This window comes from Oryzias latipes, chromosome 10 (assembly GCF_002234675.1).
Source record: "Oryzias latipes chromosome 10, ASM223467v1".
NCBI lineage: Eukaryota > Metazoa > Chordata > Actinopteri > Beloniformes > Adrianichthyidae > Oryzias > Oryzias latipes.
The window spans coordinates 8,974,978-8,991,415 of NC_019868.2; the positions used below are offsets into that span (position 1 = coordinate 8,974,978).

General features: G+C 39.7%; 1 protein-coding gene across 8 annotated transcripts in view; it reads left to right on the forward strand.

Annotated features, from left to right (window-relative positions):
• Positions 1 to 16,174, forward strand: part of diaph2 (diaphanous related formin 2) — a 426,600-nt gene extending 410,426 nt beyond the window's left edge. For all 8 annotated transcript variants that reach the window (XM_023958996.1, XM_023958998.1, XM_023959002.1 and 5 more), the window contains one exon: positions 12,796 to 16,174. In XM_023958996.1, the coding sequence (XP_023814764.1) occupies positions 12,796 to 12,860 (65 nt within the window). In that variant the 3' untranslated portion in view covers positions 12,861 to 16,174. The remainder of the gene's footprint in view (positions 1 to 12,795) is intronic.
• Positions 16,175 to 16,438: the final 264 nt, after the last annotated feature.

Sequence of the window (16,438 nt, forward strand, 5' to 3'; positions counted from 1 at the left end):
GGGACTTGCTCCAAGACAACAGTCCCGCCCAATATTCAGAGGTGAATTTCGAATGAACTCCTGCTGCTCTGCAGAAGCTATGTCATAGAAAACAACACAGGTTTTGTTTTACATTTTGGCTAAAAACATCAGTATCCTTTTTGAAAGACCACTGGGAACGCTTTCATAATAGTTTAAAGGATGATCGGAACGACACTTTAATGATTTAAAAATTCAGTAAACATTATTGTGGGCTGTTCTGTTAATTTCTGTGTGGAGGCAAAGCAGAGAGATATTGTTACAAGTGTTAACTAAATTGTAACATTAGGCAAACAGAGGTGGGAAATGCTCCGCTCTCAAGCATATTTGTTGTCTTTTATGGTTATGCTTGCCCCCTGAAACTCGACTGCTGGGAGGACAATCATGAATGAGAGTTCTGCCTCGGGTGCTGATCGATTGAAAAAGTGTTTTCATATAACTGTTCATTTGGGCTGCGCGCGCCTGTGCTGGAACCCAGAATGCCAGGAGGCATTGTGCCGTGACTGAGGAATAAAGTCCAGCAGAGATATTTTAAGAAGATTTGGTAACCGGAGGGGCCAAATGAGAAGCCTGTGCTACCTGTGGCCTGCCAGGTTTTGCTGTTTTCTATCAGAAAATATTGCACACATTAACCAAGCTCCAGGAGGAACACGGGGGATTTTCTTTGAGACTGGCACGCACACAAACACGCCGAATAAGTGCATGTGGCGAAGACACGTTTTATGTCGTGCTGTTTTGTCCCCGGTGAGAACTGTCAAAGTGTCACCACTGAGTAGGCAGAGTAGTAGTTTTCATCACTCTTGAAAAATAAGCATTTGTGTAGGAGCGTGTGCAGCGATTCCTCACTATTCTGGAACAGATTTTGTGCCAAGCAGTCAGGAGGCATTACTCTCTGCCCAAGCTCTTTTCACTTGGCATTAAGGAAGCAGTGTGGGGTAGTAAGTCAATGGAGGGGCATTAAATGCTGTGTTCATGCGACTTTCGTGTGACAGTGTAAGGGAGGATGTTTTGTTAAAAGGCTGCAGACAAGATGGTGCCTGACATCATTACCTGGTAGCACAAATTATACAACTTACCCTAACCGTCACCAGGATGGTAAAAAGAAAAAGTCTGTAACTGTTAGGGTTTTTTGAAGGATATGGGGTGACTTCTGGTTCTCTTCAAAGACGTCCAGTTCTGTCCGTTGATGTCTGCAGCCAGATCCTTTTGCGTTTTTTGACCCAGACCTGATTGTGACTCATTTGATTTTGAGAATTGAGTCCCAAACCAATACTTTTGTAACACATTTAAAAAATGGACTCATTTAATAAACAGATCCGGAATGTCCCAATTTTTGTTTTATTAACAAATTATTCAATAGAGAGCTTCTGTGAAGTTTCTTCAACAATAGTGCAACTATCGACTAGAAAAAATAATTACCTATTAACTTGTAAAAATATGTGATAATAATTCATGTAAGAAAGTTTGATGACTGTAATCTTCAGAACTACTGAACATTTTTGATCAGATGTGATTCATATCTTCACTAAAAAGTCTTAAAAAGGTAATGATGACTTTCTTCTCCAATTGTATCATGAATGTGATGATGAGTATTCATGACTAGCCAATATTAATGTTGCTAATTATTTGTTTTGATTCTTTTTTTTAGAGGTTATGGGTTATTTTCTCTGAAAAGATGGTCCCTTGGCTGCCTTCTCTGTCTGCAGCAAAGGGAGAGCAATTCTTTTTAAAAAGAAACAAAAACCCCATCGTTTGTCTGTTGAAATGCCTTTGCAGGTCGTTGTTTGAGTCTAGACAAATCGATGCAGACACTTGCTGTTAGTTTAAGAAGTTTATTAAGAGTTATTGAGCCTGGTTGTCTGAATCAATGAATATCTTGCTAAATTTACCGACTATTTTTGTGTGCGTTTTTCTGCTTAAACTGCTGCCGTATTCTGCTGCACCCTTCAACAATAAAAATATCGTGATCCATTCACAATATCCAGCCTTTTACCATAGCATTTGTTTGAAATAATAATAACACTGATCAAAATAGTTAATAAATGAATATCTGATCCTTGATCAGGATACAACATCCAATTCCGATTGAGTCTGAAACTACGTAATCTTGGCTGATTTCCAATCACGTGATCGGACTGGGACATGCGTTAAGGGTTGTCCCTTTGTTATGTGGGGTATGCCTCACAAAAGGATGATGGTTTAAGTAACAAGGAAGAAGGAAAAATCTAAAAAAAGGTGCCACATTCTTTTAGGTTAAGCCAAACGGAGGAGTTCACTGCAGGCAGCCATGCACATTTCAGTACCTACAGAGATGGAGCACTGATTGAATCATGGAAATATTAACCCCATCCCTATGCTGTCTATGCTGTCAAAGCTAATTGTGGGTGTTATGACCACTTGCTCTCTACTAGCATCTCCTTGTTACCATCCATCTCAACTAAATGTCAGTTTAAGGGATGTTGTTTCTGAAATCTGTACACAAACTGTCAACCCAAGAATGTAGGTTTGTAAACCCGCTTGCAAAATCCAAATTCTGTGGTACACAGTGTCCATTTCAAGCCGAAACATGATGTTTATCATGTTCCTATTGCTCCACGAATGTGGAGCAACCACAAGAGGCTAGTTTTTGCTGTAAACATCTGAGTTCATGTCGGTAATAGCGTGGATTAGAGAAGCAGAGAGAAATGCAGGAAAAGAAGAGAATTTCAGTCTCTTGCCTAAGCGTGTTTATCCAGGCCTGTCTCAGGCATTTCCCTCTGTCAGCCTGATCACCTCAGCCTACTATGACATGCTGGCTATGAAAACACCAAAACATGGGGATTGCTGCCCCCTCACTTTCAGATCCTCTGACATTCATGCAGCCTACTCATTTACTGTAGCTTCCACTTTTCCACAGGCCGCAGGTGCTTTACGCTTAACTCAGACACATTTCAGGTTAACGTTGGGCTTCACTTGAAAGGAGTCTGTGAAAGACTGCGACTGGATGCATCCGCATGTCGAATGTGAGCGGGTTCACGTGTTTCAACAGGGAAAAAAATGAAGCCTGCAGTGCAATGACTTGTCAAAGTGAGTGGCTGTAAGAAGCAAGGTCATGTGACCATAAAAGGTCAAGATAACAGGACAGCATAGTTCAGCATTCTGGAAAAAAGTGTAACATGAAGATTGTTTTAAAGACGCAGTCCAATCATCTTTTAATCTACTTTAAAAGTGTTCCTTGTGGCTTTTTTAATTATAATGATGCCAAAATCCAAAAACCTGTGCTGTTTTCTAGGACATAGTTTCTGCAGAGCAGCTGTAGTTCATTATAAAATCACCTCTGAATTGTGAGGGTTGCTGCAGAGTAAACCTGCCCCCACTTCCCATCACACACACTCTGCCCTGCTAGCTTACAGCTCCTCACACCTGCAACCTAACATTAGCGGTGGAAGAAAAACAGTTAGCAATACTGGAGCTGTCCAGCTCCGACGAGGAAAACAAAGACGCACATGGATATATCTGTCTGAAAGTGGATCAGAATGGAGCGGAGCAGGATGATTGTGGCCCACCGACTGTGATACCTACATCACTGTTAAAAGCTGGAACTGTATTTTTTACCTCTGCGACCGATTGAAAACAATTTGAATAAAGAAATACTCAGAAATGCAGTTTTAATCAAAATTTTCGTTATATATTCCTCCATCATGAGAAAAATGACACAAGAAAGTGCTAAAAACACAAAAAAATGTTCATCAGAGTGGGTCTTTAAGGTCTACTTTCCAATTCATTTTCAACAAAAAAAACAGTTCTTTATGTGAATTTGTTTTTTTATTTGTTATTTTTTTTGCCTCCTTTGCTATTTAATTTTTTTGTTTCTTACATATATTGGGTCTGATTGACAACATTTTTCCAAAAAGTATTTTTAAATGTTCCAAGGAAACATAGCAATCCAGCAGAAATGTTCACAGCTTTGCTCATTAGATGGATGAATCCAAGGTGTTTCTTATTTCAAAGTTTGTGCTTTTTCCCAATTAACATCAAAGTGCCATAGAAACCCCCCTGCTGATTCCCTTACAGACATGAGACATAGGTTTTACAGCGAGACAGCAAAACGGCCAAAAAGATTAAAAAAACAAACAGGAAAACTGGGATTTTAAAAACAGAATAAAAGAATCGCTGCAAGAGTCATCACGTTGATGTTTTGTAATGACACATATAAGCATGGAGCAGTCAGCATACGCTGGACAAGGCACAAAAATAAATAACTGCACTCTTTCAAGACTCAGTCAGGCGTCATAGTTATTTTATGTTCATCCTTTTTTGGCTTCATAAAAAAGATGTCTTTGGTTTTCTCACCTTAACGCAGAGCTTGAACTTATCTGTTATGCAAATTAAAAGCAGGAGACTAAATGAGCTCACAGTTGATTGTGTTATTTGTTCACAGAGAACCTGTCTGCAAACTGACATTGTAATATTTTATTATTATTTTAATTTTTATCAAAAAAGTCAGTAAAATATTTTTAAAAGTTGTTTTCAAATGAAGCGCATTAAATTCATCCTGCTGTTAATGTTTCTACAACGACAAATGTGCTTTAGTGTGATCCATGGTGCTTTCAGGTAAGAACGAACTCCATTGTGGTGCATTTGGTAAACAAATAACTGTAAGTAATCTGTAGAAAGTAAGGTTGTTGTTTCCAAGTATGGTTCATGAATGAGACCCATTCTCTTGTTGTCAAAGGATGGTTCCTTCCTCTTCACCTTGTACTTCAGACGTTTTGATAACAGCTACAATAGATTTTGAAATTTTTCTTGCCTTTTTTCAGTGCTGCATGTAACATTATCAGTCCTAACACAAAGCTTGAACTATAAGCAGAATTCCCTTTTCTACTTTTTTCAAACACTTCTTTAAAAATTACTGACAAGAGTTCAGACTTAAAATCTAATTGATTTTAAAAATACATGTATATTCAGAGAACCTTGGGCCTAATTAACGTGTTTTTATGCAAACATCCGACCCTGAACTTTCTAGTGAATGTACAAAAAATACTTTCGCCTCAAGTTTTGTTCATAAATAGCAATATTTTTGTAGTTTGATAATTTTCCTAAAGCATTTTCGAATGTAATCAACTGTTTAAACTCTTTTTTTTTTCTTTCACATGGACAAGTAGATGTTTCCCCGTCCTTCAAAACCCAACTGTCCATATCATTTTTTTCAATCTAATTGGAAGAAACAAGCACCTTAAAGACAAACCTCCATCTTCTTCCACCCCATTAGTTATGTTAATTTTCAGAGTTTTGAACTGCTGCTTGGATGAGCCCCTGGCTGCTGGTTACTGGGATAAGGTTTGAAGAGTGAAAGTATTAAAAAAATGTTAATTTGCATCTTCCTGTCTATCGAGGCAGTGAGCAAACCAGCCCTAATTAAATGAAGCTTTGGTGGCAGAGAGTTAAAAATGTTAACTTCTTTTTCTTTCTTTAACTCCACAGTTTGACATTACAAAAACATTTTTATAATTCAAAATATTTTTCAGTTAATTTGTATATTTTATAGGCGATTTTAACAACTACTACTTTAGAATTTGACCAAAGGTCTAAAAACGTTAGAAGCAGTGTTTTTGCAAGAAATAGAAATGTATTTTTGGTAGAGAGATGCTGTGGACCACGAACAAAAACTGCTTCATTGTGGCTCTTTGGCTGCAGCTAATGATGCTAACAATTTGAATAAATAATGGGTTTGTAATTAATTTGGCTAATTGGTTAATTTGTTTTGAGTTAATAAAGTTTAGATTTTGAGCAAAATGATGATAAAATGTCTAATCTGTACTGTCAGAGGGGTTCATTATTAGAATTACCTTAAAGCCCATATTCTTATCTTGTGCTGCACAACAGAGGCAAAGTTCTTAGTGTGTAGAATTGAATTTACATTTGAGGAGAAAAACATTTTTGGGGGGATTTTACACCAATGTTGTCACATTTATATTTCATAGAAAGTAGAGAAAAAAGATAAAGGAGCCCCAAGGTCATAGTGATTAAAAAAATGCCAGGTTTTGACTTAGCTTTCTTACATTTTTAAATTGAAGCAAATCTGCTGCAGCAGGAGGATCTTATTTGACACAGGAGTATTTTATTTTGAAAGGAACTTGTATTTGCTGCTGTCAATAGTAAAATAAGTTAAAAATGATATGTATAGAAATGAAAAACCTTTTTTTAAATTGAACTCCTCTAAATATTTAAATTCACATTGTGTAAATCAGGTATGTCCAAAGTCCGGCTAGTTGGCTAAATGTAGCACAACGTCAAATTTCTCCAGGTCAGCAATCTCCCGTCATAAAATCAATAATCTGTGGCCCCAGCAATTTCTAAATTGTGTGTACAACTTCTTGATTGTGATTGGCTAAATTATTCTATAAACTGTTGTAAACCTGTGGCTACTTGACCTTTAGAGCCTTAAGGGCCAAATGACAGGAACAGATGGATTTGTTACTTAGATCAAAATAGGATAACTGTTTGAGTTATTGTTAATTTTTAGATCTTTACAGGGAGCATTTAACACTGAATAATGTGTAATATTTAATATAAACCCAGATTTAATGTTAATAAAAGTTTTTTTCTTTCAGACAGACTTTTTCTTTATTTCATTTCTGCTCTTCAAATATGAAATTCACTTAGATATTAGTAAAAATGTATTTAGATATATTTCTTTTCATTGTGAAGAAGTGAAAAGTATCCCAATTTGTCCTGAGCCTCTGCATATCGCTATTATAAGGGTTTAACAAATGTAGGCTGATTGGTTAGCTCTCACACATTTTCACCGTCCCAGAGGTTTGAACACTCCTGGCCTTAACAAGATATATGTCATTGCGCCCATGAGCAACACATTTAACCCCAGGTTTGACACATTTTGGGGCATACAGTATATACTGAAACCTTTTCTTCAACTGCACTTTTCCTGGTGTGCGCATGCAAGTGAATGACTGCAGCTCATAACTTTCCCAAAGAAGAAAAAGCTGCACTCGCTCTACATCAATTTCCACGCCGTATCTTGTTTCTGTGTGGGGAGCTCCATTAGTCAGTGGCCTAGAGGCTGGTGGTGGTGGGGGGGGAGTGGGTGAGATGAAAACGGGTGATAGAGGTTTCCGTCTCCGCTGCTGCTGCTGGAGACGCTCCTCTCTTCTCCATGGAAGAAAACACAACATGTTGATGTGCAGAAAGCTGAGATTTAATCACCTTTATTATGCTGAAGCTCGTCGCAAAAGATGAATCGCAGAGTGACTCAGGCGGCGAGGATTACACAAAGGCGACAACACATCCGAGACATTGTGTCACCGCTCAAAACAAGAACACAAAGGAGAATCAATGTTCTCCACAAAAGCTGCTCGACTCTGCTTGTCTTCCGAAACCATTTAGACTTGCGATTATGTGAAGCAGACCGAGATCAATATGGCCGCCATATTTAGATGCCGCTATAGAGTTTGATTTTCCCCATACGATATTCAACTAGCAGAACATAATCCCCCAGAAGTCTTCCTGTGAAGACCGGCCACTGAGAGGTAATTCCTCAAACCATCTCATGCTGAAAGTGTTTGATGAGCGGCTGGATTTCCTCCTTTTGCAGATCACAGCGCGCTGTGATCGTGTAATTCTTGTGCAATTAGCCAAAGACGATGTGAACACAAAGGATGTAATGATATGTAATCTCTTTTGAGGAATTTCATAACAGTGGATGACATCTCACAGGAGGCCCCGCAAAGTCAGAGAACTGTTCTGCTCTGGCTTTTGCTTCAGTTGCTTAATAATCTGAGCGTCCTCTTCTCCTTCTATTATCCCGTTCAGAGCGTCTCCCTGGTGGCCTGGATCATCTCGATATACATGCGCTGATTTGCTTCTGTGTGTTGGTAGCTGAGGAGATGTGCGATTTTCCTCAAAGCGGTGCACTGAGCCATTTATCTGTAAGACTTAACCTGAGGAACAATGTGTTTGCATGTGTGTGCATGTGATGTATATGTCTGCATATCAGCGCGCCTTCACTTAAAACCCTCGGTGCGTTTAACAGCGTTTTGAGAAACGCCGCCTGCCTGCACTTAATTAAGTGCTGGGACGCCAACATCCCCCTGCTGTGACATAGAATACCTGCTCTTCTTTGTCACTTCTTCTTTTTTTTTTTCTTTCACCTGTTCTTGTGCTCTTCTGCGTTGCTGCCACTGTATCTCCAAAAGATGTCGCCTGTGGGAGAAGCAGGTAAAGAAGCCATCAAAACCGATGCGGGTAGAAAGAGTTGTGCAATTAGTGCACAAAAACCCTGTAGTATCTCTTTTGTGTGGATCTCTCCTCCTCTCCCCTCATCTCACCCCTTCGACTTTTTTCCGTGTGAGTGTGCACTTGAAGCTCTCAGTTTAGTACAGTCTGGCAGTAATGTTTGTCTCCCAGTAGAAATGGCTGCTGTTTGTTCAATTGTTGTGATAAATTGATGTGGGGTGAGAAAAGATGGGCTTGCATGCACCTGAAGGAAGAACAGAAAAGTCTTCTGGAGAACCTAAAAGCTCTGCATTCCCAGAGTGTCAGACGGGATATGCAATTTCCTTGAAATTTCCCTTCCCCCTTAGCAACATCTTTGACGAAGGCTTTCCAATATATTTGGACTATTAGGCTGGAGACCAAATCCCTTAGAGGGCACTTGTCACTTGTCAAACACTACTTAGTAACAGACAGTGCTTTTCAAGAGATTCAAAAAGTGGCAACACTAATAGCCTTTTTAAAAACATTTCCAAGCAATTGCCTCTTTTACCAACCAAAACCAGAGTCTGCTCATTATTCTCTGCTACTAGTGTTAACTACACTGCGTGTGTAACAAAAGTAGAAGGGGCTGTTGACAAACTGGCATTTTTGGTGATGCCATGTGATTAAATCATTAAATCTAAATATCCTAAGATTGATTCGTCATTGTATGAATGTATAACTGATGATTGTATTGTTGTTGTGTATTATTTTTATTTGATTGATTGAAATAAACCATATCAAATCAAATCAAAAAATCCAATCAAATCAAAATTAAAAACTGGAAAAAGTTAATATTTTTTTTTTTTTTGGGCACAGTCACAATTTAGTTTTCTGTCACTTATCACGGGAGTGAGGTTCTTAAAGTAACCTGCCACAGGTGAAAGCATTGCAGATGTTTTTAGGCTGTAAAACCCCTGGCTACACACTTTTCTCAGACAGACATGAGCATTTTCACACTTTTCTCTCTCGTTTCATAACTCAAAGATCAAACCTTCACAGAAAATTAAATCCAGTTTTATAGAATGAAAACAAGATTTATGTAGATTTAGATGGAGGTGGACTGACCATGTCAACAGCCAATCAGGATGCAGAACACAGTGCACCCAAAATTACACTGAAAAAAACTACGAGGTTAACTACAGTACGATGTAGCGAGGAACCATTGTGTTCAGTTTGAGGCACAAAAACTGTGGAAAATGTCAGTGACTATGATATAATGTGAAGATGAAGGAGTTTATTAATAAATGATAATCAAAGCACTTGCGAATTGCGTTGGTTTTGGACAACACCGCCTCCAAATGAGCAGCTGCTGTACCTGCGCGACTCTTCTTTGAGTTTTGACCTGCTTAACCGTAGCATGCTTTCTCAGGACTTGTTTTTATTGCAGAGGAATGACACGAACATCACTCCCCATCATCATTTAGTTTGTCTTTATTTACACTTGAGAATTTTAGGAGCAAACTAAAAGCTACATAGCCAGCAAAAACAGATTTAACTCCTCCAGCAGCTGGTCTTTTGGGGGCGCTGATCCCGAAATCCAGTTCTGATGCGGAACGAAGAAAAAACTGAACTAGTCCCTTTTTTTTCTTAGTGTTTGACATTTAAAAGACCTTATTGACCATACTAAATTTTTAAAAGTTTTTTTGACTTTTGCCTGTAGTTAGTTTACTTATTTTTCCATGAAGGTTAAACACCTGCTTCCTCTGCGCTCTTCAGTCCTCTGGAAAGTTGTTGTGTGCTTGGACTGAATAACTACAGTAACGGACCCAGAGATAGTTTGCAAAACAAAATAAAATAAAATAACACTGTTTTCAGGGAGTCCAGCCTTGGCTTGTTTAGTCCACACTATTCTACAGGTGAGCTTTCATACCTGTCAAATAAAGCAGACACAGAAAACCAACTCTGTGTTAAACATGCTGAATGATTCCTCAAACACATAAAACTGTCTATTTTTTTTATCGAAGTTAGTTTTTTTTTTTTTTTTTTTTTATCAAAACGATGTGTCTGGTCAAACATGCATGCCCATAAATAGTTTAAGTTAGTCTTAATGAATAATCAAAGTGGTTGTGTTTGTGAAAGTTTGTTGTTGATTGTTCCAGTTAGTGTTTTTCTTTCTTGCCCTGAATGCAAATGTGGCCTTTCTCTGTCCTTTTGAGGATTTCCACCATGCTTCGCAGCCCCGCCTCTTTTCTGTGGTAGATGGAGCCCACAGTGACCAAAGCTGTAGATGACGGCTCTGCATCCTCTCCGCTCTCTGTTTCTGGTTCCTCTGAGAGGTGAAAGGCAGCCACTTGCCCAGAAATGAGGTTGAAGAAACTGGGATTTTTTTTTTGATTGGCAGTTATAGATTGTGGATGATCTACTTTTTCTCATAGAGAATAAAAATTGGCCCTGTATTATTGTTAGTTTTTTTTTTAAATCCCTGTTTCTTTGTGGAAGCTGAAAGCCTGTGGAAGCTGTACTTACAGTGAAGCACAACCTGTGGACAGAAGAAATGAGTGCGTGGATAAGTAGTCATGATGTGTTTGGATCCCCTGCCAGAACACGTTAGCATACACGCTCCCGTACAGCACATAAACGTGTCTTAGGCGGTAGGACGCAGAGAATACATAACCTTTTTTTTCTTCTTTTGCATTTTTCTTGAACAAATCTTGATCTGTTTTCCTGGTGCTCCTTCTGTTCCCTCCTTTCTCCTCCCTCCTCCTGTTCACCATCTGCATGATGCTTTGTATCCAATCGGAGGAGGAAGCCTTTTCTTTTCCTCTCCACTCTAATGTCTTCTATGTGTGCATATGTTTGTGCATGTCTCGAAGCCATCACTCTCCCCCTCTCAGCTCATTACCTGGCATGATGGATGGAACGAGTGCCATTAAACAACACCCAGCCGCGGACGCCTGGCACCCCGCAGCAGCAGCCACTGAGTGATGGGTGCACTGGCATCCGCACACAAACACCAGGAGTCCTGTGTGGGTGCGCCCGCAGTCATCTCTGCGGCTGCACTTCCTGGTTCCGTCCAGCTCCACCTGCCCACCTGGCTGACCGGACGATGTCACGGGCATTTCTGGGCAGCCATGAATAAACGGCTCATGATGAAAAATTGAAATGCAGAATTTGCAACAACAAAACATCTTTTTTATGGCAGTTTTTTATTTTTGTTTTTGTTGCTGAGCTTATGGGACTTGCTTTGGATTATCTTTTTGGCTCATGGGTTTTGACAAACAAATTCTCTCTGCTGATCGGCTCAATATGTTCTTCCTCACAACAAAAGCATCCCGTTGGTTGACGAGAGGCTTTTTGAAGTGAAAAAGCAACAGTCTGTTTCACTTTAGACAGCTCAGAAGAAACTGTCACAACTTGGGTGCAAAGCAAGCCTTTTGTATGGCTGGGGCTGGCAAACTTTAAGAAAACAAACTGATGGAAATGACCAATACTGCTAAAATCTTAAGAATTGTGACTATTAAAAATATGGCTATAAGTATTAGCTACGTTAGAGTATTCACAAAACCTGCAACCTTGTTTGCAACACGTAAAAAAAACAGACAGATACCACTAAAACAAACCCTACCGTGACTACGCCAACACGTAAAGACATGTAAAGATGTAACATGGAAGAAAAAACATGGTACGTTAGCCGTGTTAGCGTATTTATAATAGTTTATTTATCATAATAATGCAAACACTTTTTTTTTTTTGCAAACCGTGTTTCCAAAAAAACCAACAGGCTGACATTTTGACAGAGCACCCTGTGCCTCTTATAATCACTTCAACATCAAGGTAATCCATGTTGAAGGTGGATTATAAGAAACGCCGTGGTTTTTAGGCTTTTCAGTGCGGCTTATAGTGCAGAAAATACGGTAGGTGTCACCAACAGCTGACTGAATATATGCATGTGTTTGATTCCAATAGTTGTTTGTTTCTCTGGCCTTTTTTCTCTCTTTCTGTGGATTTTTGAACATTCAGATGTTGAAAGTGTAAAAATTCATGGTTTACTTTGCCCAAACTGAACCGAGTCCTCCAAACTGCGCTGGTGTGAATGCAGTCTAAACAAACCATCCTAGTCTGTAGGAAGACTCATTACAGGTTTAGTACCTTCTCCCTGCAGGCGTGGTTTTCAATAGCTCGTGAGTTCCTCCATGTTTGCATTTGCTTTTGTCTGCTGGGCTCATGAGAAGTGAGAATAGACGAGGATCTCTTAAGTGGAAGCTGGGATCAGAAGCTAAACGGAGTTACTATGACACCAGACACAAGCCCCTCCACTCCAGCAGCTTCCTCTGTTTCTCCATCGTCCCCTGCTGCTTCGCTCTCAATCAGCATGGATTTGCTTCACATTGCTGCTCCTCTGCCTCTATTCTTCTTTTAGTCGTTTTTTTTTCTCCATACAGTCTTTCAGTTAGCACTCCTTTGCCAAAGGAGATCAATACAACACTTTCCCTGCTCTTTCTCAGTCGAAAGGTGTTTCTCATTTTTTTAATCTGATCTGTTTTTTCTTTTTCCTTTTTTTTTTTTTTTCCTCTTCTCAAACAGACAACCGGCGTGCCGTCCTGGAAAGGTCCCGTTCCCGCCACAACACAAACTACCAAGCTCGATGATAACCCGCGCCTACCACAAGACGCTAGACAAGTGCCAAAGAGGCCTGCGAAGAGGAGACCAGGAGGAGATCTGAGGAAAAACAGACCTCCTTCACTGTGGCACCCACACACACACACACACACTCAAAGACTCAGCCACAGGCACCAAGTATGGAACAAAACTGCCTATAGACTACAGACGTCACTGAAGTGGCGATGCAGACATTCAGTGTTTATTCACAGCCTTACGTATTTATTTCTCATTTGTGCTGTTGATTTACAGACGCAAACATTTAACACTCTGCTCTTTGAAATGCATGAAACTCCATTTTATCTTGCTCCTCCGGACATCTTAATCTTGATTTAAGGATAGTGCCACACTCAGCGCGCAGTTTTGACATGAATCACTCGACGTGACATTGTACTGAAGAAGACATTTTGCAACCAGAGACTGTTAATTAAAGGACGGCAGTCGTTTCTTAATTGGGAGACCTGCTGACGTCTTCCAGGAAGACTCGACTCTTCGCTGAAGAGGAAGCGCTAGTTTCGTTTGAGCTTTTCACCTGTTCTCTCCTCAAGACACTTTTCAGTAGCAATTATTTTCCTGGACTCACAGCGGTGAACACTTCAACACGGTGCATTTTAAGATATTTGAAGTTATATTGACTGTTAACACAAGAGAGTGAGGTGTTTGTTTGCTCCTCACACCATGGAGGGTCACTACAGGACACAACTGCTCATTGCTTGTGTCACACAAAGTTCCACTCTTAATCTACGTTCACACCAGGCATGTGCACCACATTCTAATGGGCTTCTGAACATGCTTTTAGCATTCACAGAGCTTTCACAGCTCTATTCCAACATATAAAAGACTTGGTGTCAAATAGTTTCAGCCGAGTACAAACCACAAGTATTAATTTCTCCCCCATGATCAATTTTCAACAGTTGGTTCTTCCGGGTTTTTGAAAAGGTCGCTACTCACGTGTCACTACAGAATCCCAAACCCCGAGTGGTCAGAGTTTGACTGCTTTACCTTCCAACGTGCGTTCAATTGCCACGCATTTTGTAGGAAGAACCCATTAACGTGCTTAAAAACTTGTGTAGCGACACGTGAACGGGACATTTTTGAACACGGAAGCACGCAGCACACATTTGAGCGCGCTTACATGCACATTTCATTTGAAGCAGTCACATAAACGCGTCTTTCCGAGCCTGGTGTGAACCAAGTATTTAAAAACTTTTGGTTAACTCTGATACTAAAGGTGTTTAAACTTAGGGTGAAAACATTACTCCAGTTTTGTTGAAGAAGTCTTAAGCTCATAGAGAAAAATGTGGAAGTCATGCTGTTGGACTGCATTCAAATAACTGAACTTTCATCATAGTAGATGTGAAGCCTGAAGAAGGAAAATCCTAACTTGCAGCTGAACGGCTGCAAACTGACGGGAAAAGAGACGACAAATGTTTGTGTGGAAGACAGGAACCTTTTTTTTTTTTTTTTGGGGTATTCATATATTTGTGCTGGGCGGGCCTGTCCCCTCACCGCCCTGAACTGTTAGCTGCCATTATATCAGCATAATAACCACCACAGTTACAGACACAGCAGACGGGACGCTGCTGCAAACGCCTTGCAATTACCCAGCACTGATAACATAAGTGACCCTTTTAACCATAACAGGAGTTACTGCAGTTAAAACCACAACGCTGCTTCAAGCTTTGTGTGTCTGTGTGTTCCTCCGTGGGCTGAGTGTTTGTGCGTGCCTCGTGCCAGCTCAGTAATCGGAACAGAATCCCAGGAAAAATAGGATTCAGCGTGCTTGACTCCTGGGCTGAATAGATGGAGATTTTTCATTTAAACAATCTGCCAGTGCTGCTTGTGATGTGTCTGTCTCGCGAAGCCACCTCTCTAAGCCCGCATGCTCCTAAAATGCAATTTTACACATCATCTCGGCTCAAGGTGCACCCACAATGCTCGGAGAAGTCTGCATATTTAAGGAGACAATAACTCCTCTCTGAATATGGGGTTCTGGCAGTCACAGAGAGAAAGCATTGAGAATGAGTTTTCTGCAGAAGGGACTCTGCAGTGATGGGAGTTAGAAGAACTTGTTGTGCGCTGCAGAAACACAGACGTGCTGTCAAAAGGAAGTGGTTCCTGTTTTTCCATTTGCTTTCATCCTTTTGTTTCACTGCTACATCACACATGTACAATGTCAAGCACTGAAGAATACCTTTGTTTTCTTCTCATCACTTTAATATTTCATTCCAAACAAACAAAAAAAAAAAGGCTGTGCTCAACAGTGACTTGCCAGATCATTTAACTAAACCCCCCTCTTTTTTTTTTGCATGTGTCATTTTTTTAAAGAAATCCTTTGTAGATCTTTTTTTTTAGGTTGCTAAAAGTTTGTCACGGTATGCAGACTGTTTCATTTTGGCCAATGTTTGATAAATATTCAAAGAAAGTAACAAGTGACATAAAAAAGTAGCAGATTTTATGTCATCTTAATAGCTGTGAGGTGGTTCTTTTTATGTCATTTGTGAGAAATCGTTCATTCAAATTAAGAAATTAGATTTAAAAACTGTCATTAACTTGTCACTGAAGTGACTTCCTCTGCTAAAAAATACAACAAAAGGAAATAAAAGTCCTACAAAGCTTCCTAGTAACATCACGTTTTTTCAAAATAAAACATCAGTTGAAACATTCCTAGTTGTTTTTGTATGTGGTTGTATTCAATCTCCCTCTTTAGGATTAGGAGATTATTTAATAAATCTGATAGGAAAATACTTAATCATCCCATCATGTTTGTGCTCAATCCCATCAAATGATTGTGTGGCTTGTGCTCATAGTGAGGAGGTAGGGATATGAAGGTAAAGATGCTGTTCCTTTGGCGACAGGTGAGGGGGCAACGTGTTCTCTACTTTTACCCCACCAACATATTTTGACAATAAAAAGATTTGCTCTAAAACTGCAAAGGAATTCTCCTCGCGAACGGAGTGAAATACTTTCAGTTTGTTCTTCTGTAAACAGGTCTTTCCTGCTTCTGCAGCCCTCACTGTTCATTTGAGGAGGAAGAACTGTAACTGAACTAACCAGCGATGTTTTATTTCTATCAACAAACCCCGTCTGACCGTCAGCTGCCATGTCCCTGCCTACCTTCCATGTTGTCATTGTTTAAACTGTAATGTCAAAAAAAAAACATTTATATTTGTAACACTTTAAGTTTATTTGTATTATTGGTAACAACAAATGGTTATGCATACTCTCCTTCCATAATATATATGTAATGTAATATGGTACTGAGTAATAGCCTCTTTGTTATATAAACTGATTCTGAAAAATGTGTCGTTTCTTTCTCATAACCCTTGTGCTATCCTAGGCACTTTAACATTGGGAGTTGGGTCATCTAGACCCACTATACAGTGCTCTGAACCTTTTTTCTTCATTGATTTGTGATCTTCACTGGTGTCCATGGATTACATGAAATCTTTCCATCTTTATCCACCTTTGTCATGGTAGGGAGAACACGTCAACGTAAGGGTGGGGTCATAGGTCAGCACAAAGGTTAATATGGAATATTTACACGCCAATGTGATACAAACAGGAT